At 41.9% G+C, this 25,154-nt stretch overlaps 1 protein-coding gene across 4 annotated transcripts in view; it reads left to right on the top strand.

Annotated features, from left to right (window-relative positions):
* Positions 1-25,154, top strand: part of PLA2G7 (phospholipase A2 group VII) — a 34,849-nt gene that overhangs the window by 6,749 nt on the left and 2,946 nt on the right. For 2 of the 4 annotated variants that reach the window (XM_049716346.1, XM_012532229.3), the window contains exons 2-10: positions 3,628-3,770; positions 8,243-8,364; positions 8,808-8,952; positions 10,490-10,583; positions 12,995-13,063; positions 13,612-13,738; positions 14,581-14,694; positions 15,832-15,923; positions 17,087-17,257. In XM_049716346.1, the coding sequence (XP_049572303.1) occupies positions 3,662-3,770; positions 8,243-8,364; positions 8,808-8,952; positions 10,490-10,583; positions 12,995-13,063; positions 13,612-13,738; positions 14,581-14,694; positions 15,832-15,923; positions 17,087-17,257 (1,043 nt within the window). In that variant the 5' untranslated portion in view covers positions 3,628-3,661. The remainder of the gene's footprint in view (positions 1-3,627; positions 3,771-8,242; positions 8,365-8,807; positions 8,953-10,489; positions 10,584-12,994; positions 13,064-13,611; positions 13,739-14,580; positions 14,695-15,831; positions 15,924-17,086; positions 17,258-25,154) is intronic. The other 2 variants (XM_049716347.1, XM_033423873.2) reach the window with 1 other exon arrangement.

Here is a 25,154-nt window from a genome sequence, read left to right as displayed (position 1 = left end):
AGTTGCTACGGGCAAGTGAGCCTTCTTGGGGTTAGTGCAGGGTTCCTAAAAATCACTGTTGATTCCTTATGTGTTTCACTTTGTCTTCTCTTTTTCACCTCTTCATCCCTCGTGATCTTCCAATGGGCTGAACGACACTCCCCTTATTCAGCCTGGGCTGTAAGCACCAGGAGTGGTAAATACTTTCTGTGGATGATGTTACTTGATGAAAATCCAAGTTGTGACATTGTGACAGAGGGGTAGCAGTGGAGGCTTGTGAGGATCCAGCCTGGCTTCAGTGCAACTTCTTCTATTGCTTATTTGGGAAACTTAGCTATGTCTCGGGATTCATACACAGTACTCCGAAGTTTCCAAGCGTCTTGGCATGTTGCTCCAATATAAATTAGGGCAAGAACAACGAGACAAGAGTCTCATCTCTTTGGAGAACAATTTCTAATTCTTTGTTAAGTCATCTCTCAATCCAGCTCCGACCAGTTTAGCATCATTAAAATAACTGTTCTGTTCATTAACTTTAGAAGATTTTGGTTTTAGAGCGAACAGAATTTGACATTATATCAAGATGCCATGTGGTGGGTAAAAGCAGGCACTCAGGCAATCTGGGCTTAAGCCCTACCTCCGGCACTTGCTAGCTGTGTGATTAGAACAAGTCACTTAAACTTTTCTGGCCTCAGTTTCCTCATCAGTAGAATGGGGATAATTAAACTTCCCTGACAGATTGTTTTGGTGATGATTGAGTAAGGGACCATGTGCCAGAAACTGTGCAAAATACTTGGCACTTAGTAAGTGTTCAAATGTTAGCAATATTATCATCTATTTAGTGAGCAAACTTTTTTCTAGCAACTCCTAGGTGCCATTTTTAAATAAAAAGACAAATTATAGTGCTAGGTACTCATATGAAAAGATATTTACAATATATTTTCAAATTAAAAATGGAAGTTCAATATATTGTATGACGTTTTATAAACAAACTTTAAAACTATATATGTATGTATGTTTATATGTATGGGTGTATATGTTTGTCTGTATTGTGTATGTGTACATGTATTCACGCATGGAACCGCATCTGGAAAAACATCTGTTGGCAAGGGATTATTAGTGCAGAGACAGCTCCATTTTTTAATTTACTTTATTGTCATGGTTGAATTTTGAAGTCATGTATTAACGTTATAATAAAATTGAAAATAATAGTGAAATAAGATAAAATGAAGTCAACCAATATTATAAATGATCTAAGGAGTTAAACTGTACATGCTTTTTCTGATTCCCTCCACCCCCCTAGAAATAGATATGGAATACGGAAATGCCAGACTCACTCTACAAATAACCAAGAAGCTTAGAGCTCCAGGGACAGTTTTCCCAGCTACGTATCTGGATTTTTAGCCTGTGTGATAAGAGCTGACCTTTCTATAGCCCTGTCTCCTCTGAAATCTTTCTCTCCGAATTCCTGTTGCCCTGAGAATTTGTACCATATCATCTAAGAATTTGGAAATGTCCCTGTCATTTGCTTTCTTCCTGTATTATAGATGTGAGTCTTGTTTCTGAATCCTTATTGTAAGCTCTTTTAGAGCAGGGATTATGTCACATTCTCCGGTATTTACCACAGCTGTTGACATAGCAGAGGGTGTGTAGCATTTGCTTAGTAAGTACCCATTGACTGAATGACTGCAGATCTGATGTTACTCAGAATCGGCCCTGTTGCACTGTCATAATGGAAAACAACTTAACCTGGAGATTTCAATGGGTTAATACAACAAAGGTTTATTTCTTGTTCATAAAAGGCCATATGAACTGGCAGAGGCTCTTTTCTGCTCAGTGATGAGGGATCCAGACTTCCTCCATCTGGAGACACACATGTGGCTTCTAAGTTTGTTGAATGAAGGAAAGGAAGGAATGGAGAGACATACTGACTCATAAATGTCCCAGGCCACTTCCATTCAAATTCCCATTTATCGGAAATCAGTCCCGTCTAGCTACCAGGGAGGCCAGGAAATTCGGGGGAGCACATAGCTACTCAGGAACACTGATTGCTGTGCCATGGATCTGCATCTTCCTGCAGAATAACCATGCCAGCTAGTTAGGACCCCATTCGTATCAGTGGGACAAACACCCACATGGATCATTAAACATGGCTCAGTCTATGTGAGTAACCGACGTGTTAGAAGCTACCAGGATTCAGAATTTATCCATGCAGCAGGCATTTACTGGTGCCTACTCTGTGCCGGGCACTGTTGTAGGTCCTGGGAATACAGCAGGGAAAAACAACAACAACAACAAAAAACCCAGCCCCAATTCCCTACGCTCACAGAACTGACTTTCTGGAAGAGGAAGATAAACAATTAACAAGTAATCCAGAGAATCTCTATTGGTGATAATATTATGCAGAAAAATAAAGCAGTTGGGGAAACAGGGCACGTATTGGTGTATGTGTTGGGGGGTAGATTGTAATTTTAAACTGGTCAGGGAAAGCCTCACTGAGAAGGTAACATGGAAGCAAAAACCTAGGAGGGAGGGAGCCGGTTATTTGGGTGTCAGGGCAAAGAGCCTTCCTGGAAGAGGAACACAGGTACAGATCCCAAGGTGGGACAAGGCGGGGCCTGAAATGTTTGCTGGATGGCAAGGAAGACGTGTAGTTGCAGTGAGGATGTGGGTGAGTGTGCAGGAGAGGCTGGGATGTCTGCTCAGGAGTCTGTTGAGTACAGGCTGCAGAGCCTTATATGTTACTTTAAGATCTGTGGCTTCTGCTCTGTGTCATGTGAAGCCATTTGGGGGCTTTGAGCACGAGGAATGGCATGATCACTCTGGCTGCTACATTGGGAATTGACCATAGCGTTCGGGGAGACCAGTGACAGGTTATTGCAAAATTCAAGAATGAGATGGTGATGGCTTGGACCATTTCCATCACCCCAAAAAGAGGGGAGAAATTTTCAAGGGGAAAAGTGATTCACAAATACAAGATAGTTTTTGCTGTTAGCAAAGAGCCTCCCTGTAATATAATTTATTATCATCACAAGTCCAGTTGTATTCATCAGTGCTACCGACATTTCTCCCACACAAGCTGCATGCCAGGACCCCTGTTAGGCACTTGGGACAGCAAGTAAGATCTGCCCCCTACCTTTGGGAGGCTCTCAGTCGTAGCAGGGTTATAGAGATCCCCCCAAATATAACATCATCAGCACCAAAAACACACCCAGCTGCTGCAACACGATTATTTTACAAACATGACGGAAACGTTAGCCAAAACATATTGAGGGTTTACTAGGAGCTAGACATGCCCTTGGATATGATTATGATTATGATATGTGATAAAATTATTATAGTTTGATGCTCTTCTTTCTAACCAAACTAGACTGCTACAAAGTTAGGGAACTAGTGGCCGAAAACCTAATATTATAACCTAAAAGTGTTATTTCTGGGCTCTGCAATCCAGCATGACCAAGAACTCTGACACCCTAGTGCCTCCCAAAAACCCATTCTAGAAAATGCATGTGCTGTTTTTTTCCCAAATGTCTTCTCCCTTTATAACACACGGAATCATGTTACTAGTCCTTTAATCTCACTGATAGGTTAGCCTATTTAAGTCCTCGTTGTTGCATGTCTTTTTTTTCCTTTTAATCATCTGCCTTGAAGAAGGTTAAGCTGAAACGGCTGCTCAGCTTCCAAGATGTTGCCACCCAAACTGCACGCGCTTTTCTGCCTCTGCACCTGCCTCACGCTGGTTCATCCCTTTTACTGGCAAGACCTAAATCCTGTTGCCTATATTGAATCATCAGGTAAGAGGTATATTTGTTCAAGGGCTTGAGCCACTGACCTGTTGCCAGACTCGAAGTGGTCCCAGGGAAGTTGCACGTGTGGACTTCTAAGAAGATTCTGATGAAGATGAGATCCTCAGTTCTCCCGGGGGAGGGGGGAGGGCCTCACTCTTTCCTCTTCTTAATGAAACTAGAGGAGTGCCTTCTTCTTCAACATCAGGACTGCAGGACAGCCTAGGATGAGGCCTTTTCAGACAAACTGGAACCTCAGCGTGCAGTCACCGTAGAGAAGGTCTACACCGCCCCTTCTATACCTCATTGCCCTGACTCACGCCCTCTCCGTGCAGTAACACACTTCCCCTGAAGTGCCTTCAGAGGCAACCCCAAACCTGCCCCCACGAAGGTGAAGGAGAGGCAGGAGTCTTGATCAACAGGTGAAGTCCTGGTTGATGGTGGAGTGTGTGAGAAGATGGCGATTTAGAGTTTGGGATCCAGAGGGGGACAATCTTTTCTATCTAATGACAGACAGGAGCAGGCACCAGTAGGCACTCGGAGCTCCAGATGAGCATGGATGTGCATCCCTTGCTCTTTCTTACTTTGCACGGTGGAGGGAAGGAGAAGAGGGGGAGGCTTAGTCAAGCCCAGGAGTGGCGGCCAGAATGGGACAGCCATCTCTAGACAGGGACATCTCCTGTCACCTAGAATAACCTTGATTGAAAAGCGATTCCTTCTGGAGCTTTGTGAATTCCTGCTAATCCCAGAGGGTTGGGATGCATGAACTTCTCTATCTAGTCTCCTCAGGTGAGCAGCATCAGCGGCCTCTGCAAGGTGCCATACTGTCTGTACCACAGACGCACGCACCTGGGGAGATAGGGCAGCCCTGGATCTAGTTGTGCGGTCTTGACGGGTGACTCCTTACTGTGACATTTACCAAAGATCTTTCATAACCAGTGCCTTACAAATCTGGCCCTGCTTCATAGTTGGGGAACTGATTGCAACAGCAGAAAAGGGACCAGATCTTCTATCTATGTTTGCATAGGAAATGGCATCATATCTCACAGGTCCATTCATGCAACAATACTTATCAGAGAACTGAGGTGTGCGTAATACACTGGTGACTAAGACAGAGGGTTTGTAGTCAAGCTCAAGGAGGTTAAATTAATTCTCAAGGTTAAATTAATTCTCCCATTCCCTTATCTGTACGTTGAAAACAGGTAACATCTTACATGATGAGCAAATTCTTACCTAGGAGACATTTGCCTCATGTGCTTTTTATCAGTACAGAGTGGGAATTTCAAAACATGTTCTCTATTCCCTCATGTCTGAAAATCACTGGAAAGCTGTTACTGGACAGTCAGAAACTTGAGGACACGCTTGATTCATCTTTGTCATCCCAGCCTGGAGCCCAATGCCCCATTCATTTGAAATACTCAAAAATGAATGCATAAATATTTTTAAAATTATGCATAAATAAATTTAAAATTATTAGAAATAGTTTATTCAATAAAAGATGAAAATAATAGATGATTATTTGTATCATTCTTAATAAGTGAATACATAGAAAATATGATCATGCAGCCAAAAAGTTTGTAAACATGGCTAGAGATATCCCATTCGCTAATGGAGGACATAAAGCCATATAAGAGAGTGTCATTTTCCTAGCACGTGTACATTCCATCTCCAACCCCAGGAATGAACATCAGGACTATTTGATAAATGAACATCACCAAAAATGTATAATAAGGTTAACAGCATACCATAGGTTCTAATGCTCCTATTAAAATAGAGTTGAAGAAAAATAGGAAGTGACATTTGTAAGTTCTGAACCACAAAACTATACCATCTACAGAGTGGCCATTCAACCTGGCAAGTCTCTTCCCTGCCTCTTCCTTCGTGATGAGTGCTGATAGTTGGTTAGAGAATGGGAAATCTAGGACCATGACCAGATTAGCTGCGGGCTGGTGAACCTTTTCTTTCTTTCTTTTCTTTTCTTTCCTTCCTTCCTTCCTTCCTTCCTCCCTCCCTCCCTCCCTCCCTTCCTCCCTCCCTTCCTTCCTTCCTTCCTTTCTTTCTTTCTTTCTTCCTTCCTTCCTTCCTTTCTTCCTTTCTTCCTTTCTTTTCTTTCTTTCCTTCTTTCTTTCTTTTTTCTTTCCTTTCTTTCTTTTTCTTTCTTTCTTTCTTTCTTGTTTATTTTATTGAAGTATAGTTTATTTACAATGTTGTGTTTAATTTCTGCTGTACAGCAAAGTGACTCAGTTATACATATATATTCTTTTTCATATTCTTTTCCATTATGGTTTATCACAGGATATTGAATACAGCTCCCTGTGCTGTACAGTAGGACCTTGTTGTTTGGTGAACCTTTTCTGCAGCCTCCCTGGCACTCACCAGCCACAGGGCCCTGGAGGCCTACACTCAAACCTGGGTCAGCTCAAAGTTTCCTGAGACCTTTTCAGGGGTCAGATGTCCTGGAATACACCTCTCACAGTCCAACAGAAGGAAAGGAGCAGGCAAGCTGAATCTAGAAAACTGAATCCAGATACACTGATATATGGACTCACCATTCTGAAATTACATGAGGACTTGATTGGGGGTTAGAAAGGGGAACAGGTGAAACTGCAGGTGTGTTAAAGGGTTTTGGCACCAGAGAGAGAAAATGTTTCAAGAGTGGGTGGGTAAAAGAATAGAGGCCATGGGCCTTCCCTGGTGGCACAGTGGTTAAGAGTCCACTTGCCAATGCAGGGGACACGGGTTCGAGCCCTGGTCCGGGAAGATCCCACAAGCTGCGGAGCAACTAAGCCTGTGTGCCACAACTACTGAACCCATATGCCACAACTGCTGAAGCCTGTGCACCTAAAGCCCGTGCTCCGCAATAAGAGAAGCCACTGCAATGAGAAGCCCGCGCACCGTAACAAAGAGTAGCCCCTGCTCGCCGCAACTAGAGAAAGCCCACGTGCAGCAACAAAGACACAATGCAGCCAAAAATTAATTATTTAAAAAATATATATATATATATGCCGTCAAGCATTTAGCAGAAACAAAAGAGACCCAGTGACAGTGAAAAGCTTAGTTTAACTCATTTTCACAGATAGTTTTTGAGCACCGCTTATGTGCTAGACATTGTGTTAAAGATGTGAGGATACAAAGATATGGATGCAGCTCTTACAAAATAGCCTTGGGAGACAGAGTGTGCAGACACATAATGTTACTCTAATATGATAGGAAGAAAGAGAAAAATATATACAGGGAATTGATTTGATACTGAGGATGAAACGATTAAGTCTGGGGTGCTGGTCAGGGCAGGCTTCAGAGAAGATCAAGATATTAAAGGTCGAATAGGAGTTTGCCATGGGGATTTCAAGCGCAGGGAACAGCATTTACTAAGGTGTAGACGCATGGAACAGCCCAGTGCGTCACTCAGCAGTGCTGGAGCACAGGGAGGGAGATAACAAAGGAAAAAGCAGCAGAAGAGGAGGAGCCAGTGGACCTCCAGATCATGGAGGGTCTTTCTTATAGTGCCCGGGAACTTGGGATTTAACTTGTGTACCTGTGAACCTCTACGAGCTTCAACCCCCAAACACTGGAAAGATAAGCCACCCCACACTGGAAGCCATGTGTAGATTTAAATATAACCTACAAACTGCCTTCCAGAAAGATTCCAGTACATTCCCCCTTCAAGAAAAAATACCTGGTGATGATAGGAAAGCATTGAAGGATGTGAAGAGTTGCCTGGTGAGATTCATGCTTTAAATCACTCCAGGAGTTGTGTGAAAGATGCAGTTGAAGGAGTCAGGATCCAAGGTGAACAGGACACTTGGGAGAGATGGCGACTGTCCGGTCAAGAACAGTTAAGGTGTAACTGAGAGAGTTGAGCTAATGGGGCAAGGCTACATTGGAGAGAGAATCCTAAGCTAAAAACAAATGTTAGAGATTGGAACTTGGTTGGATGTAGGGGATAGAGGAGAAAGGGTTAGGAGAGTAGCATGATTCCCAGGTTTCTGGCTTGGGGTCCCCAAGCTAGGGAATTCTGGAGTTGCATGCTGTGTGTTTGGAAGATGAAGAGGGGGAGTTGGGAGATGGTCATTTAGTTTCATTCTGGACCATAGGCTTTGCTGTTCCAATAGGAAGGCTTCCAGTGGGAAGTCGTGAGCCCAAATCTGAAAGGTGGATAGAGTTCATGTTTAGGAAAAGCAGATTTGGGAAGTGGTCTCTAATATGCTCTGGATAGGAGTAGAAGGTAAGGGCAAAGCTGGAAGGATTGGGAGCTGATCCTCAACATCTTAGGAAAAGGGCTATGTTGACCGCCATCTTTTTCCCCACACAGTGCTTTGCATACAGCAGGCGCTCAATAATTATTTGTGTATTTTACTAATTAGTAAAGAAATGGAGGCAGGAAACTATGGGTAGTCCCTTGATTCTCTTGGAGTTTCTTTGTGTAATAAAGTCTGGGGTGTAACGGCTGACAAGTGAAATAATATTGACCTGTTTTCCAGCGTGGTTCAAAAAACTACAAGCTCTGATGGCTGCTGCAATGTTTGGCCAAACTAAAATCCCCAGAGGAAATGGATCTTATTCCGTCGGTTGTACAGACTTGATGTTTGATTACACGAATAAGGTAGTGATTTGACTAATACCACTTATCCTTATATTCTAATATTGACTGTGGCTATGGCCCATGAGAAGGTTTTGAAACCTGACCTTGCCCTCAACTGAGAAAGACTTATTTTGCCATTTGTATGGTCTCCTGGGAAGCCTTTGGCAGTTTAATTCATTCCCCAATTCGTTGCTCTCATCGGATTAACTATAAACTCTTTCTTCCCCCTTCTTTGATGGCTGAAACCAGGCTGCTCATACTTTCTTTTCACTCAAAAAGCACACTGTTGTTCTATTTCTCTTCCTTTTGACTGCATTCAATCACTACGGCAACTTAAAAAGCTCTCTGGACCTCTTGCGCAATAGAAGTATTTGGGTCCCCGCTAATTAAATATGCAAAATAGCTGTTAGAACATGTTTAAGAAGCAACTTGACTAAAAGTACATTAACTTCTTTCCTCTACAGGGCACCTTCTTGCGTTTGTATTATCCATCCCAAGATCATGGTCACTGTGACACCCTTTGGATCCCAAACAAAGAATATTTTTTTGGTCTTAGTAAATTTCTTGGAACACACTGGCTTATGGGCAAAATTTTGAGCTTATTCTTTGGTAAGATTTGTGTTGCTTCTGCTTTTAGGCTCTAGAATATAAGAAAAGCTTGAAAATAGCAGGAGTTTCAGGCAGTGAAAGACCAAAGTAGATTGTCTCCTGTCCAGACATCTCCTAAGATGACAGAGTATTTCTTAAAAGGCCAGGTAACTATCAGAGAACCAAGGGTTCTCGTTTTGTCTATTCTGAATACGATGGGGTGCGTGGAGGGAGTGAAGGTATCAGACTTTCAGGCTGGCTCTAACATCTCTCTATGGCTGGCCTGATTTTTGCTTCTTACATATTCTTGGAGGCAATCATGTGGTGAGACCAGCAGCTGGACTGATGTGACTACTACCTTCTATGCTCTGCGCTAAAGTGCTTTCTACAGTTGGGCAAAGAGAGAAAGAAAACAGAAGCCTCCATAACTCTCCAGATCCTAAACAAAGGAGAGAAAGCTAATTTCTTACAAGTCATAAATGAGGAAACTACTCTCATTCCCATCACCGATCCCCAAGCGGCCAGCCTCTCTCACTAAGACAATCCGATGTGCATTCATCACTTAATATGTCTGTATTTCGCTAATATTGAGTTGTCCTTCCTTATCTGTTTGACCAGACACTACTGTTGGGTTGATGTTAACCATGTCTTCAAATTTCCCCCTCAGAAATACCTACAACTTTTGGCCTTCATTTTAAACATCTCATTGGAGTTTTCTTAAGAATCAATTTATAAGAGAAATGATGAAAATATTATCACTACGCATCTTTACGATGCTGAATAACTTATAAGTCACTTCCATAGCAATCATCACATGCAGTCTTCATGACCACATCTCCATCGTATTGATGTGAAAGTGAAACACAAATAATTGATGATAATGATGACAATAACAAGCGAGAAGTGAAGGAAGAAGAGACAACCTCTTCCATTTTTTTGAGCCCTTTACTATGTGACTGGATAGATGTGCTTTACATTTTCCTACTTAAATATGACTCTGACAAAACCCCCCTGACATAGATATCATTTCCCTCATTTTATAGGAGTCTGAGGCTCAGAGAGTTCTCTTGACTCGCCCAAGGTCAGTAGCTAGTAAGTGGCAGAGCTTCCTCCAAAGCTACATCTAAGCGTGCAGTCGAAGGTCTCTCCACCTTCCTCTTGATTTTGATCAAGTTAGAATGAGATGATTCTCCGATCTGAAGATTCTGGATCTCAGTGTAATATTCCTGAGGTTTACTGGTAGTTTAGTTTCAGAACGTTCCCTCTGCAGTTTTGCCCAAACCTGGGATTCATCATAAGGAACGGGCTTCCCGAATACACCTCTAAGTAGGAAAATGTCTCACCTCAAGTTCAGAGCTGGCTACGGTGCTAGGAAAAACACATAGTTCAGGCCCTCGGTTGGTGGTATCTAGTAGGAGACTTTTTAAATGAATTTACTATTAATGCATAAAAACATGAATTCCATGGGTCAGAATTTTATACTAAGGAGATATGTTAAATTAAATAGCAACACTCAAGTCAGAAAAAACACTAATTACAGTCTCCCACTGCTGTCTAGGTTCAATGACAACTCCTGCAGCCTGGAATTCCCCTCTGAGGACTGGGGAGAAATACCCACTCATTATTTTTTCTCATGGTCTTGGAGCATTCAGGTAAAGTCTCAGAGGTTGAACAACTTTAGCTTCTAGGGACAAATGACTGAATGCAGTTTTCCCCCAGAAGAGGGACAGCAGATTATGGAGTGTCAGGCTGTCCCCTGTCCTGGAGGACTTGGCGTTCCTCAGGAATTAGCTGGGATCTGTTGATCGGTCCTATAGCCCTGTTTTTTCCTGCCTCCAGCCCATGGAGACCAGCTTCACAACAGAGGAGACAGGCTGTGGCATTTTGGGTTGTTGTCTTTCTATATTATAGTATTTACACTCTCAAAATCATTCATCGTATTAGTTCAGGTCCTCTGAGAAACAGCCACCATGACTAGATTAGCGGTGAAAGACATGTATTACAAAATGCCCATGGAGGACAGAAGGGAAAGAGCAGAAGCAGAAAAGATGGGGAGAGCTTTCATGATGCAGGCTGGACACCTGGGAAGGAGAGGGGAGACAGAAGGACTGGATACGGAGCATCTCGAGGCCGCAGCACAATTCTAAGAAAGATTGGGCCAGGCCGATGGAGGGAGTGCTTGACCAAGAACTGCTCCTCAGGGCTTCCCTGGTGGCGCAGTGGAAGGCTAAAAAAAAAAAAAGAACTGCTCCTCAGAGGAGCTCTGCACCTCACAGGAAAGGACCTGCGTTAAACCCACACCATGTCCAGTCGCTGGGACCGACCCACAGGAAGCCTAGCTTTCACTCGGATCCACAGGGGTAGGATCTGCGAGGGGTCTTTAGTCAACTGTGATCTCTGTGCCATGACGAGTGGCACATTTTCATGGCCACCGCACGCCCTCCACTTTCTTCCTACATCTTCTCAACTGCCTCCCCGTCTCCCCCCTCAGAGGATTATAAGACTTTTAGAAGAGTGGCTTTTAGCTGGTAAGAAATTGTGTAGCATCTGCAATAAGAAGTTATCGTAGTCCAGCTAGTTATTTGATTCCTTCTAGACCAGTGGTTGTCATCTCAGAATCTGAGGGCCAGCTCCAGCCTGCTGCCTGCTTCTGTAAATAAGGTTTTATTGCAACTCAGCCACACTCATTCATTTTCCCCATTGTCTCTGCCGCTTTTGTGCTATAACAGCAGAGCTGAGCAGTTGTGACACATAGTGTATGGCCCACAGAGCTGGAAGCAATTACTCTCTGGCTTTTTACCGAAAAGGTTTTGCTGATCCCTGTACTAGATGATTTTCCCTTCCTGAGTTGGTCCTGCATTGTCAGGAATACAAGACATGGTGCCTACCTCCTTTTTGCTCCTTATGGCCATTTCCTATTGAATACATGATAGGAGAGAAGATTGTGCAGAGCAAAGATGTGGAAGGGATTCTGAATGTAGTTGCTAATTAGCACATGATCCTTTAAGCATCTCACCCTGTCCAGTCATTTACATAACAGCTAACGTGTGTTCGGTATTTCCCCTGTTGCAGACACGGTTATAAGCACTGAAACTGTGTAACTTACTTAATCCTTACAGTAACCCGACCAGGTACCATAATCTTATAACATCACCCTTCTACAGATAGCACTAAGGCAGAGAAAAGATAAGTGACTTATCCAAGGTAGAGAGCTAATAAGTGAGGGAACCAGGATACAATCACCTGCAGTGGTCAGAGTGTAGGTCCTGTTCTCTTAAGCGTCACATTGTGCCGCCTTCCTGCACTATGTATTATCTTATCAAAACCTTATCACTATTCTAAAGCAAAGGCTTTATTATCTGTCCCCATTCTACAGATGAGGACAGAAATGCAGTAATGTAATTACCTAAAGTCATATAGCTGGTAAGTGGCAGACGCAAGATTAAAACCCAGAACTCTCAGTTTGGGATTGACACGTACACACTGCTCTATTTAAAACGGATAACCAACAAGGATCTACTGTATAGCACAGGGAACTCTGCTCAATATTATATAACAGCCTAAATAGGAAAAGTATTTGAAAAAGAATAGATACATGAATATGTATAACTGAACCACCTTGCTGTACACCTGAAACTCTCACAACATTGTTAATCAACTATACTCCAATATAAAATAAAAAGTTTAAAAAAAGCACAAATTCTCAAAGGCAATATTTATCATCACTGCACCAGTGTTTCTCAGCCTTGGTACCACTGATGCTTTGGACTGGATAATTTCTTGTGGAATGTAGTCTTGTGCATCATAGGATGGTTTTAGCGGCATCCCTCTATCCACTAGATGCCAGTAACACCCTCCCCCTACTCATGATAATGAAAACCCCTCCAGACATTGTCAAATATCCCCTGAGCGGTAAAATCAGCCCCCTTTGAGCACCACAGCTCTCTGCTTTACCCCAGGGCACTACTACAGGGGCATAATTACCTCCATATTCCTACGTTTATTTGTGGACCCCTTGTAATCATAACTGGTAGTTGAATGCTTCCCTCTTTTTGTTTTGAAGGACAATTTATTCTGCTATTGGTATTGACCTGGCATCTCACGGGTTTATAGTTGCTGCCATAGAACACAGGTACGTCACCTGGTATGTGGCTGAGCTCTACCTTTCATACAGGTTTATGAAAAGTACTGATAGAATTGTCAACTATGGTTACATGATGAACAAAAAAGGAGACTGAGTTAGACTGTCAAGTATATAAAAAAAATAGCTAACATTTCTAGAATGTTTATTGAGTGCCGTGTTCACAGACCATCTCATTTAATCTTCATAACAATGCTTTAAGACGGTTATCATTACCACTGTTTCAAGGAGGCAGAGAATGAAGCTGAGGAAGGGTAAGTAATTTGCCCCAAACCACACACTAGCAAGTGACAGCACTGGGATTTGATTCCAGGAGAGAGTTGTCAACACCGCAGCCTCCCAGAATTGTGAAGATGGAATGGGTTGTTCACAGGCAACCATGTCTTTTTCTTAGAACTCCCTTGGGGGCTTCTTTGATTTAAAAAAAGGTAGAGTGCAAGAAAGGGAGTCAGAAAGAGTCACGGCTGGGGATGAGGAACACAGGTGAGATGAAGGAGAGAAAGAGCAAGCGTAAGTAATTGATTCTGTTTGTATTGTAGAGATGGCTCTGCATCTGCGACTTACTATTTCAAGGACCAGTCTGCTGCAGAAATAGGAAACCAGACTTGGCTTTATCTTAGAACCCTAAAACGAGGGGAGGAGGAGTTTCCTCTACGAAACGAGCAGGTATGTTGCAAGAAGAAGAGAGGTGGCATGGTGACCAAAAAGCATAGGCAAAATGATGACATTTGTTCGTTTAATTTTACATATGGCAGACCGTGCTCCTAGATCTCCTTAATTCCCATCCCCAAAAGATCTGTCAGAGGATTCTCTGAGTAATCAAATGCCCTTAATGAAATATCTGGATCATAGTAAAAACAAAGACCAACATAAAAATCCTAGGAGATGACAGTGAATATTCAGAATCCTTTTGCATTAGAAGTAAAGACTACTTTTCACAGAGGTGGTATAGAATAGCATTAAGAGTCCAGGCCTTAGAATGCAACTTTCTATGTTTGAATCCTGGCACCATCACCTCGCAGTGGAGTGATCTTGAACAAGTTACTTATTCTTTTTGCTTTGCTTCCATGTTTGATCCGTTACGAAATAATGAATATTAACAGTATCTTTCACATGGGGCTTTGAGGAAGATCAAGTGAAATAAAGCACATTGCTTTCCACCTCAGTACCAGGCTTTATAGTGGGTGCTTTTTATATATGTTATTGCATTTAATCCCACCCACATTCACTGAGGCATTATTATACAATAAATGGAAGTTCAGAGAGGTTAAGTAAATCATCTGAGGTCACACAGTGGGTAAGCAACAGAGTCAGGATTTGGACCAAGCCATAACTACCTGTAAAGCTGGTGCCTGGGTCATCATGCTAGGCTGTGTTCTAATCACTAATCTCAAAGTCATTTCCAGTTTATAAGCAACCGCGTATTTTTTCCACCTGCCCCCTCTGCACAAGCTTTAAGTGTTACAACTCTTTTCTTTGCCATTTCCTTCTTCTAATCGTCATATTAGGTACTGCAACGAGCAAAGGAGTGTTCTCAAGCTCTCGATTTGATTCTGGACATAGATCGCGGGAGACCAGAGAAGAATGTATTAGATTTAGAGTTTGACGTGGAACAGATGAAGGTGAGCTTAAAAAAAAAGCCATTCTCCCCTGGCCTAGACTTCTTTATTGCTCACATTTTTGTCTGTCTTACTGCTGTAATACAAGATACAATATGATAAAGGGCTGCAAAAAAAAAGTACCTGCAAAATATTCCAACAGTGAGGAACACATCAGGTTGAACTACATATGAAATTGCCACCAGGCAGCTTTGATCTACAAAAATGGCAAATTTCATATGTTTCAACTTAATACAACCAGTGGAAGTATTGTAATTTCTTGGGCAGTTCCTGCATGTTTTTGAGCTTGATCTTGAAACGCTGGTGAAAAGTTTTAGACAAAATATTGGGGTGGGGTGGAAGGATATCAGAGTGGACCGCGTGAATGAAGACTCAAACGTGTGTGTAGGGGGGTGGAGTGTAGGAAAGCACAGGGCACTAAGATGATGGTATGTCCTCCAGACACAGTGAAGCGTTTGTGTCCCTCGGCTAGCCACTCTCCTGTCTCCATACCTATGGATGTGTTGTCCCCTTGGTCTGACACCCCGTCTTCCTGACTCAGTCCTGCTTAATCGTCAACTCAAGTCGGGTATTACCTCGGCCATGAAGCTTTCTTGGGCCTCACTGCCCACCCTGGACTGGTCTGGCTGTCTATCATATGTGCTCCATGGTACGACCCTACTGCATCTGCATCGTGTATCCGTCGCTCCTTCCCTAATAGACTGGGAGCTCATGGAAAATGAACTATAATGCCTGGCACAGAGCAGGTGCTCAATCGATACTCAGGGAGTGAACAAACTAATAAACATGGAGGGGGGAGGGGGAGAAATCAGCAATGATGTTGATGCTTGAAGTGTGGGTGAAGAGGAAGGCCATGAAGTTTACCTCTGAAACTCTTAGAAATGTTCAACAACTATGTGCGTGTCTTTGTGTATATATAGGTAAGCATGTATGTATATGTACATATATGTGCATATGTTTAAATATGTGTATGTGTGGGTGCTCGTGAATGTATGTATGTGTATATATATTTCTTTTCTAAGAAACCAAGGTACTTAACCGTGCCTGTGAAAAGATAAGTTTATAATTCACAAAATCACTGCCTATCCTCCGAACAACCTGCAAGATACTGATGAATTTACATCATGCTTTTTCACATAGGACTCCATCGACAGGGATAAAATAGCGGTTATTGGACATTCTTTCGGTGCAGCCACAGTTATTCAGAGTCTTAGTGAAGACCAGAGATTCAGGTAAGAGAATGAGTCTCAGTGTTTGGAAGCGGGGGGAGTGATAACACACGTGAGATAGAATTTATCAAATTCTTAGTGAGGAAGAGATCCTTCGGAATTCACAAGTTTGTTCTTTTGCCTCCATAAAGTCCTCCGTATGAATTTTCCTAAACAGAAACCAACTACGTCTCTTGCTACTGAAAACTCTTCGCATCTCTCCATATTTTTCCTCGTTATTATTCATCTGCTCAAGGGCTTAGTATTTTCATTTGGAAGTTTAGCTTTATATATACGTATTATCTGTGACATAATAATTGTAATAAAAATATTGTCATCTTATACTATTTTCTAGACTTCCCCAATAGGTAGGGCATTTTTTAATTAATTTTTTTCATCCTTAAGATGAAGTGTGGGCTAAAATTACATAGTTATGTGGGTGGAAGTCAGGCCCCCAGTCTTCTAACTTGAAGAAATATTTTCTTTCTTGAACCATTTTATCCCAGATTGATGAGATCATGTAGAACCAACCATGTAGAAAGAGGGTAGGATCATCTGTGAAACTTCATCTCACATTTCTTAAAATCTGTTTCAACATAAGGGGAGTCTCTTCTTTCCTCCATTTAGCACATAAAATAGAGTGTCCAAAAGGCTAAGAAACATAGGATAACTTACTTTTAAAAAGAAAATTACTTACTTTTCATTTTCAAATGATATACTCCATAGGCTTTTCTTCAACACCCAGACACTCTTCCAGGTGAGGAATGGGTCTGTTACTCTGAAAGAAGTATAATGAGTACACGACAGTGTCCAGAAGGACTAGAAACGCAGGGGCAATAGTGCATGTACTGTATTTTTTCAGATACCCCCCAATTTTGAAGAATTATAGTACTTATAATATTTTAAAATTTATCTTGAAAGATAACAAAAAATGAATAAAAAATTTTTAAATATTATGTCTTTCTAAAGGTTGCAATTCTTAAATGCCTCCTAAAGAAAATGATTGTATAATTACAAGTTTGCTACCTTATAAAGCTAATCATATCCCTTTCCCACAGTGAAGTATAATACCTCTTCAGCTCAGTGAGATAGCCCATAATGATCTGGTGTGCTGTGTGTCTCTGAATCCTTGCATTATTAGAAATTCCTGTATCTGGGCCAGTGTGTAACCGGACTTCTTTGATCAGGTGCGGTATCGCCCTGGATGCATGGATGTTTCCAGTGGGTGATGAAGTATATTCCAGAATTCCTCAGCCCCTCTTTTTTATCAACTCGGAACGATTCCAATACCCTTCTAATATTATAAAAATGAAAAAATGCTACTTACCTGATAGAGAAAGAAAAATGATTACAATCAGGTAAGTGACTTATTACATCATCTGAAACAGAAACTTGAAACTTGGATAAAACAAGTAACGATATCATTTGGTTGCTACTCTAGAATTATTCAATTTGTTGTTTAGACTTGGAATAAGGGAGAATATTAGATAATCTCAGTTTCCAAGTGCATTTAGACTTACTCTTTTTAAAATGCAAATTTTTGAGTAGTGTTAATATACTATTAATGTTAAATACTATTAACTATGTTAATATACTATACAGCACGTGCTGATAAATAAAATTTGCATGATACATGCTACCTTTATCTAAATGTAAGAGCAAACCTATACATTTTTAGGGCTGGGATAGGGGGAAGTATTCCATCAGTAAGCTAGGCTAAGAACTCTTTAGAAAAAAAGTAAGATCATCTGTTGAGAACTGCAGTGTGTTTATCTGTTTGGTAAGTAGATGAATTTATAAATTCTCAAAAGCTATAATAGAGTCCCTTGAAGGGTCAGCAACATGCTTATATCGTGGATGTGAAAAAGAACTCCCAATAGCGTTTTGAACTCACGATGAGATGCTACAAAGCAAAGACTGAGCTCCTTCCTCTCCTATCTGAAACCTGATTTACTTAGAAGGGCACAGAAGAGGTGGCAAGAAGGAAACACACACAGTAAAGGCAGTAAACACTCCCAGGACAGAGAATGGAGGACTCTTCCAATTAAGGTGGTCAGAAAAGGCTGCTTAGAAGAAATTGGGGTAGAATTGGGTCTTGAAGGATCAAGAGACATTACTATTATTATTATTAAGATTTAATTTAATTTTTATTTTTTTTGGTTGTGCTGGGTCTTTGTTGCTGCGCGTGGGCTTTCCCTAGTCGTGGTGAGCGGGGGCTACTCTTCGTTGCGGTGCGTGCACGGGCTTCTCATTGTGGTGGCTTCTCTTGTTGTGGAGCACAGGCTCTAGGCACGTGGGCTCAGTAGTTGTGGCTCGCGGGCCCTAGAGCGCAGGCTCAGTAGTTGTGGTGCACGGGCTTAGTTGCTCCGCAACATGTGGGATCTTCCTGGACCAGGGATTGAACCCATGTCCCCTGCATTGGCAGGCGGATTCTTATCCACTGCACCACCAGGGAAGTCCCTCAAGAGACTTTAGATAGATGGTGAGGAAGGATCTAGATATTTAAGGTAAGATGTCAACTTAGCTTATTGGTATGTGCAAGTCTATTTAATTCTAAAGCAGAAATATTACAGAACACCCAACCTTCCTTATTGGCTATCACTCTCTCTGTTTCTTCCCTTCTCTGCTAGAAAGAAGAGCTTGTACTTAATATTCCCTGTCCTTACATCCATTTACTCTGACTTCTGCAGTCTGTCTTCCTGAACTGCCACCAGTGAGCTGAAAATGGCCTCACTGAGGACATAGAAGTTTCAGTCGCCTATTGGCAGCCTCAGCCTTTCTCTCTGCATCCCTCCCACCTGTTGACTACCCCCATTTCTCCTCCCTTGAGTACACTAACCCCACTCTCTCCTGCTTCTCGCATCCTGTAGATGGCTTCCTCCCTTTCTCCCCCACCGTCTCCTCCTCTTCAGGCCATCTCTCCACTGTTGGTGGCATCCGGGGTTCTGCTCTCAGCTGTGCTGCGACCCTGCCTCTATTTACCTTCTTTATACTTTTGACTCTCAAGTTTGGATTGGGATGTGGGGAAGAGTGAGCAGAGTCTGGGCCTCGGTTTTGCATAGAGATACCTAAAAGAATGGTGGTTTGCTTATAAGCAGCAAAGTGAAGAGGAAAAGTGGCATTGGGTGGGGCTGGAAAGGTGTGTTTTAGCCTTGGGTAAAGATGTCTGGCCACAAATTAGCAAAGTATATAATTTGTATATTATTAATGAAATCTATGGAGGAGATGAGACCACAAAGTGCGAAAAGAATTGGTCTAATAGAATCTTGAGGATTTAGGGGAAAAGCCAGTGAACAACAGAGTAGTTCGGGAAAGGAGGAAAAATGTGATGTCAAGAGAAAAAACAAATGCAAGAAAATCAAGTGTCACATGTCTCAGAGGTAGTAGAAAATGTGCAGTAAAAAATGGCCGTTTTGGGGAGGAGCTTCAAGACGGTGGAGGAGTAAGACGCGGAGATCACCTCCCTCCCCACAGATACATCAGAAATACATCTACACGTGGAACAACTCCTACAGAACACCTACTGTACGCTGGCAGAAGACCTCAGACCCCCCAAAAGGCAAGAAACTCTGCACGTACCTGGGTAGGGCAAAAGAAAAAAGAATAAACAGAGACAAAAGGATACGGACGGGACCGGCACCAGTGGGAGGGAGCTGTGAAGGAGGAAAGGTTTCCACATACTAGAAGCCCCGGAGACGGGGGTTGGAGGGGGGGAAGCTTCGGAGCCGCAGAGGAGAGCACAGCAACAGGGGTGCGGAGGGCAAAGCGGAGAGATCCCGCACAGAGGATCAGGGCCGACCGGCACTCACCAGCCCGAGAGGGTTGTCTGCTCCCCCGCCAGGGTGGGCGGGGGCTGGGAGCTGAGGCTCAGGCTTCGGAGGTCAGATCCCAGGGAGAGGACTGGGGTTGGCGGCGTGAACACAGCCTGAAGGGGTTAGTGTGCCACAGCTAGCGGGGAGGGAGTCCGCGAAAAAGTCTGGAGCTGCTGAAGAGGCAAGAGACCATTGTTTCCGGGTGCAGGAGGAGAGGGGATTCAGAGCGCCACCTAAACGAGCCCCAGAGACGGGCGCGAGCCGTGGCTAAAAGCGCGGACCCCAGAGATGGGCATCAGACGCTAAGGCTGCTGTTGCTGCCACCAAGAAGCCTGTGTGCGAGCACAGGTCACTCTCCACACCTCCCTCTGGGGAGCCTGTGCAGTCCGCCACTGCCAGGGTCCCGGGATCCAGGGACAACTTCCCCCAGAAGAACGCACGGCGCGCCTCAGGCTGGTGCAACATCACGCTGGCCTCTGTGGCCGCAGGCTCACCCCGCACTCCATGCCCCTCCCTCCCCCCAGCCTGAGTGAGCCAGAGCCCCCGAATCAGCTGCTCCTTTAACCCCGTCCTGTCTGAGCAAAGAACAGACGCCCTCCAGCGACCTACACGCAAAGGCGGGGCCAAATCCAAAGCTGAACCCCGGGAGCTGTGCGAACAAAGAAGAGAAAGGGAAATGTCTCCCAGCAGCCTCAGGAGCAGCAGATTAAAGCTCCACAATCAACTTGATGTACACTGCATCTGTAGAATACCTGAATAGACAATGAATCATCCCAAATTGAGGAGGTGGACTTTGGGAGCAATGATATATATATTTTTTTTTCCCTTTTTCTTTTTTTGTGAGTGTGTATGTGTATGCTTCTGTGTGTGATTTTATCTGTATAGTTTGCTTTTACCATTTGTCCTAGGGTTCTGTCTGTCCAGTTTTTTCTGTTTTGTTTTGTTTTGTTTAGTATAATTTTTAGCGCTTGTTATCATTGGTGGATTTGTTTTTTGGTTTGGTTGCTCTCTTTTTTTATTACTTAAAAATACTTTTTTAATAAATATTTTTTATTTTAATAACTTTATTTTATTTTATCTTCTTCTTTCTTTCTTTTTTTCCCCTCACTTTTATTCTGAGCCATGTGGATGACAGGCTCTTGGTGCTCCAGCAAGGTGTCAGGGCTGTGCCTCTGAGGTGGGAGAGCCAACTTCAGGACACTGGTCCACCAGAGACCGGCAGCTCTATGTAATACAAACAGTGAAAATCTCCCAGAGATCTAAATCTCAACACCAAGACCCAGCTCCACTCAATGACCAGCAAGCTACAGTGCTGGACACCCTATGCCAAACAACTAACAAGGCAGGAACACAACCCCACCCATTAGCACAGAGGCTGCCTAAAATCATAATGAGGCCACAGACACCCCAAAACACACCACCAGACGTGGACCTTCCCACCAGAAAGACAAGATCCATCCTCATCCACCAGAAAACAGGCACTAGTCCCCTCCACCAGGAAGCCTACACAACCCACTGAACCAACCTTAGCCACTGGGGACAGACACCAAAAACAACAGGAACTACGAACCTGCAGCCTGCAAAAAGAAGACCCCAAACACAGTAAGTTAAACAAAATGAGAAGACAGAGAAACACACAGCAGATGAAGGAGCAAGGTAAAAACCCACCAGACCTAACAAATGAAAAGGAAATAGGCAGTCTACCTGAAAAAGAATTCAGAATAATGATAGTAAAGATGATCCAAAATCTTGGAAATAGAATGGAGAAAATACAAGAAACATTTAACAAGGACCTAGAAGAACTAAAGAGCAAACAAACAGTGATGAACAACACAATAAATGAAATTAAAAGTTCCCTAGAAGGGATCAATAGCAGAATAGCTGAGGCAGAAAAACGGATAAGTGACATGGAAGATGAAATACTGGAAATAACTACTGCAGAGCAGAATAAAGAAAATAAAATGAAAAGAATTGAGGACAATCTCAGATACCTCTGGGACAACATTAAACACACCAACATTCGAATTATAGGGGTCCCAGGAGAAGAAGAGAAAAAGAAAGGGACTGAGAAAACATTTGAAGAGATTATAGTTAAAACTTCCCTATTATGGGAAAGGAAATAGTTAATCAAGTCCAGGAAGCACAGAGAGTCCCATACAGGATAAATCCAAGAAGAAACACACCAAGACACATATTAATCAAACTATCAAAAATTAAATACAAAGAAAAAATTTTAAAAAGCAGCAAGGGAAAAACAACAAATAACATACAAGGGAATCCCCATAAGGTTAAGAGCTGATCTTTCAGCAGAAACTCTCCAAGCCAGAAGGGAGTGGCAGGACATATTTAAAGTGATGAAGGGGAAAAACCTACAACCAAGATTACTCAACCCAGCAAGGATCTCATTCAGATTTGACAGAGAAATTAAATCCTTTACAGACAAGCAAAAGCTAAGAGAATTTAGCACCACCAAACGAGCTTTACAACAACTGCTACAGGAACTTCTCTAGGCAGGAAACACAAGAGTAGGAACGGTAACAGAAACATACATATCAATAATTACTCTAAATGTAAATGGATTAAACGCTCCAACCAAAGGATACAAGCTTACTGAATGGATACAAAAACAAGACCCACATATATGCTGTCTATAAGAGACCCGCTTCAGACCTAGGGAGACATACAGACTGAAAGTGAGGGGATGGAAAAAGATATTCCATACAAATGGAAATCAAAAGAAAGCTGGAGTAGCAATTCTCGCATCAGACAAAATAGACTTTAAAACAAAGACTATTACAAAAGACAAAGAAGGACACTACATAATGATCAAGGGATCAATCCAAGAAGAAGATATAACAATTGTAAATATTTATGGACCCAACATAGGAGCACCTCAATACATAAGGCAAATACTAAGAGCCAAAAAAGGGGAAATTGACAGTAACACCATCATAGTAGGGGACTTTAACACCCCACTTTCACCAATGGACAGATCATCCAAAATGAAAATAAATAAGGAAACACAAGCTTTAAATGACACATTAAACAAGATGGACTTAATTGATATTTATAGGACATTCCATCCAAAAACAACAGAATACACTTTCTTCTCAAGTGCTCATGGAACATTCTTCAGGATAGATCATTTCTTGGGTCACAAATCAAGCCTTGGTAAATGTAAGAAAATTGAAATCATATCAAGTATCTTTTCTGACAACAACACTATGAGACTAGATATCAATTACAGGAAAAAATCTGTAAAAAATACAAACACATGGAGGCTAAACAATACACTACTTAATAACCAAGAGATCATTGAAGAAATCAAAGAGGAAATAAAAAAATACCTAGAAACAAATGACAGTGAAAACACGATGACCCAAAACCTATGGGATGCAGCAAAAGCAGTTCTAAGAGGGAAGTTTACAGCAATACAATCCTACCTTAAGAAACAAGAAACATCTCAAATAAACAACCTAACATTACACCTAAAGCAATTAGAGAAAGAACAAAAAAAACCCAAAGTTAGCAGAAGGAAAGAAATCATAAAGATCAGATCAGAAATAAATGATAAAGAAACGAAGGGAACTATAGCAGAGATCAATAAAACTAAAAGCTACTTCTTTGAGAAGATAAACAAAATTGATAAACCATTAGCCAGTCTCATCAAGAAAAAAAGGAAGAAGACTCAAATCAATAGAATTTGAAATGAAAAAGGAGAAGTAACAACTGACACTGCAGAATCATAAAGGATCATGAGAGATTACTACAAGCAACTCTATGCCAATAAAATGGACAACCTGGAAGAAATGGAGAAATTCTTAGAAATGCAAAACCTTCCAAGACTGAACCAGGAAGAAATAGAAAATATGAACAGACCAATCACAAGCACTGAAACTGAAACTGTGATTAAAAACCTTCCAACAAACAAAAGCCCAGGACCAGATGGCTTCACAGACGAATTCTATCAAACATTTAGAGAAGAGCGAACACCGATCTTTCTCAAACTCTTTTCCAAAATATAGAGAGGGAGGAACACTCCCAAACTCATTCTACGAGGCCACCATCACCCTCATACCAAAACCAGACAAAGATGTCACAAAGAAAGAAAACTACAGGCCAATATCACTGATGAACATAGATGCAAAAATCCTCAACAAAATACTGGCAAATAGAATCCAACAGCACATTAAAAGGATCATACACCATGATCAAGTGGGGTTTATCCCAGGAATGCAAGGATTCTTCAATATACGCAAATCAATCAATGTGATACACCATATTAACAAATTGAGGGAGAAAAACCATATGATCATCTCAGTAGATGCAGAGAAAGCTTTTGACAAAATCCAACACTGATTTATGATAAAAACCCTCCAGAAAGTAGGCATAGAGGGAACTTACCTCAACATAATAAAGGCCATATATGACAAACCCACAGCCAACATCGTCCTCAATGGTGAAAAACTAAAACCAATCCCACTAAGATCAGGAACAAGAAAAGGTCGCCCACTCTCACCACTAGTATTCAACATAGTTTTGGAAGTTTTAGCCACAGCAATCAGAGAAGAAAAAGAAATAAAAGGAATCCAAATCAGAAAAGAAGAAGTAAAGCTGTCACTTTTGCAGATGACATGCTACTATACATAGAGAATCCTAAAGATGCTACCAGAAAACTACTAGAGCTAATCAATGAATTGGGTAAAGTAGCAGGATACCAAATTCATGCACAGAAATCTCTTGCATTCCTATACACTAATGATGAAAAATCTGAAAGTGAAATTAAGAAAACACTCCCATTTACCATTGCAACAAAAAGAATAAAATATCTAGGAATAAACCTACCTAAGGAGACAAAAGACCAGTATGCAGAAAATTATAAGACACTGATGAAAGACATTAAAGATGATACAAATAGATGGAGAGATATACCATGTTCTTGGATCGGAAGAATCAACACTGTGAAAATGACTCTACTACCCAAAGCAATCTACAGATTCAATGCAATCGCTATCAAACTACCACTGGCATTTTTCACAGAACTAGAACAAAAAATTTCACAATTTGTATGGAAACATAAAAGACCCCGAATAGCCAAAGCAATCTTGAGAACGAAAAAAGGAGCTGGAGGAATCAGGCTCCCTGACTTCAGACTATACTACAAAGCTACAGTAATCAAGACAGTATGGTACTGGCACACAAACAGAAATATAGATCAACGGAACAGGATAGAAAGCCCAGAGATAAACCCACACACATATGGTCACATTATCTTTGATAAAGGAGGCAAGAATATACAGTGGAGAAAAGATTGCCTCTTCAATAAGTGGTGCTGGGAAAACTGGACAGCTACATGTAAAAGAATGAAATTAGAACACTCCCTAACACCATACACAAAAATAAACTCAAAATGGATTAAAGACCTAAATGTAAAGCCACACAG

Source organism: Orcinus orca, chromosome 10, assembly GCF_937001465.1.
Source record: "Orcinus orca chromosome 10, mOrcOrc1.1, whole genome shotgun sequence".
Lineage (NCBI taxonomy): Eukaryota > Metazoa > Chordata > Mammalia > Artiodactyla > Delphinidae > Orcinus > Orcinus orca.
This window is presented reverse-complemented; position numbering and strand designations above follow the sequence as displayed.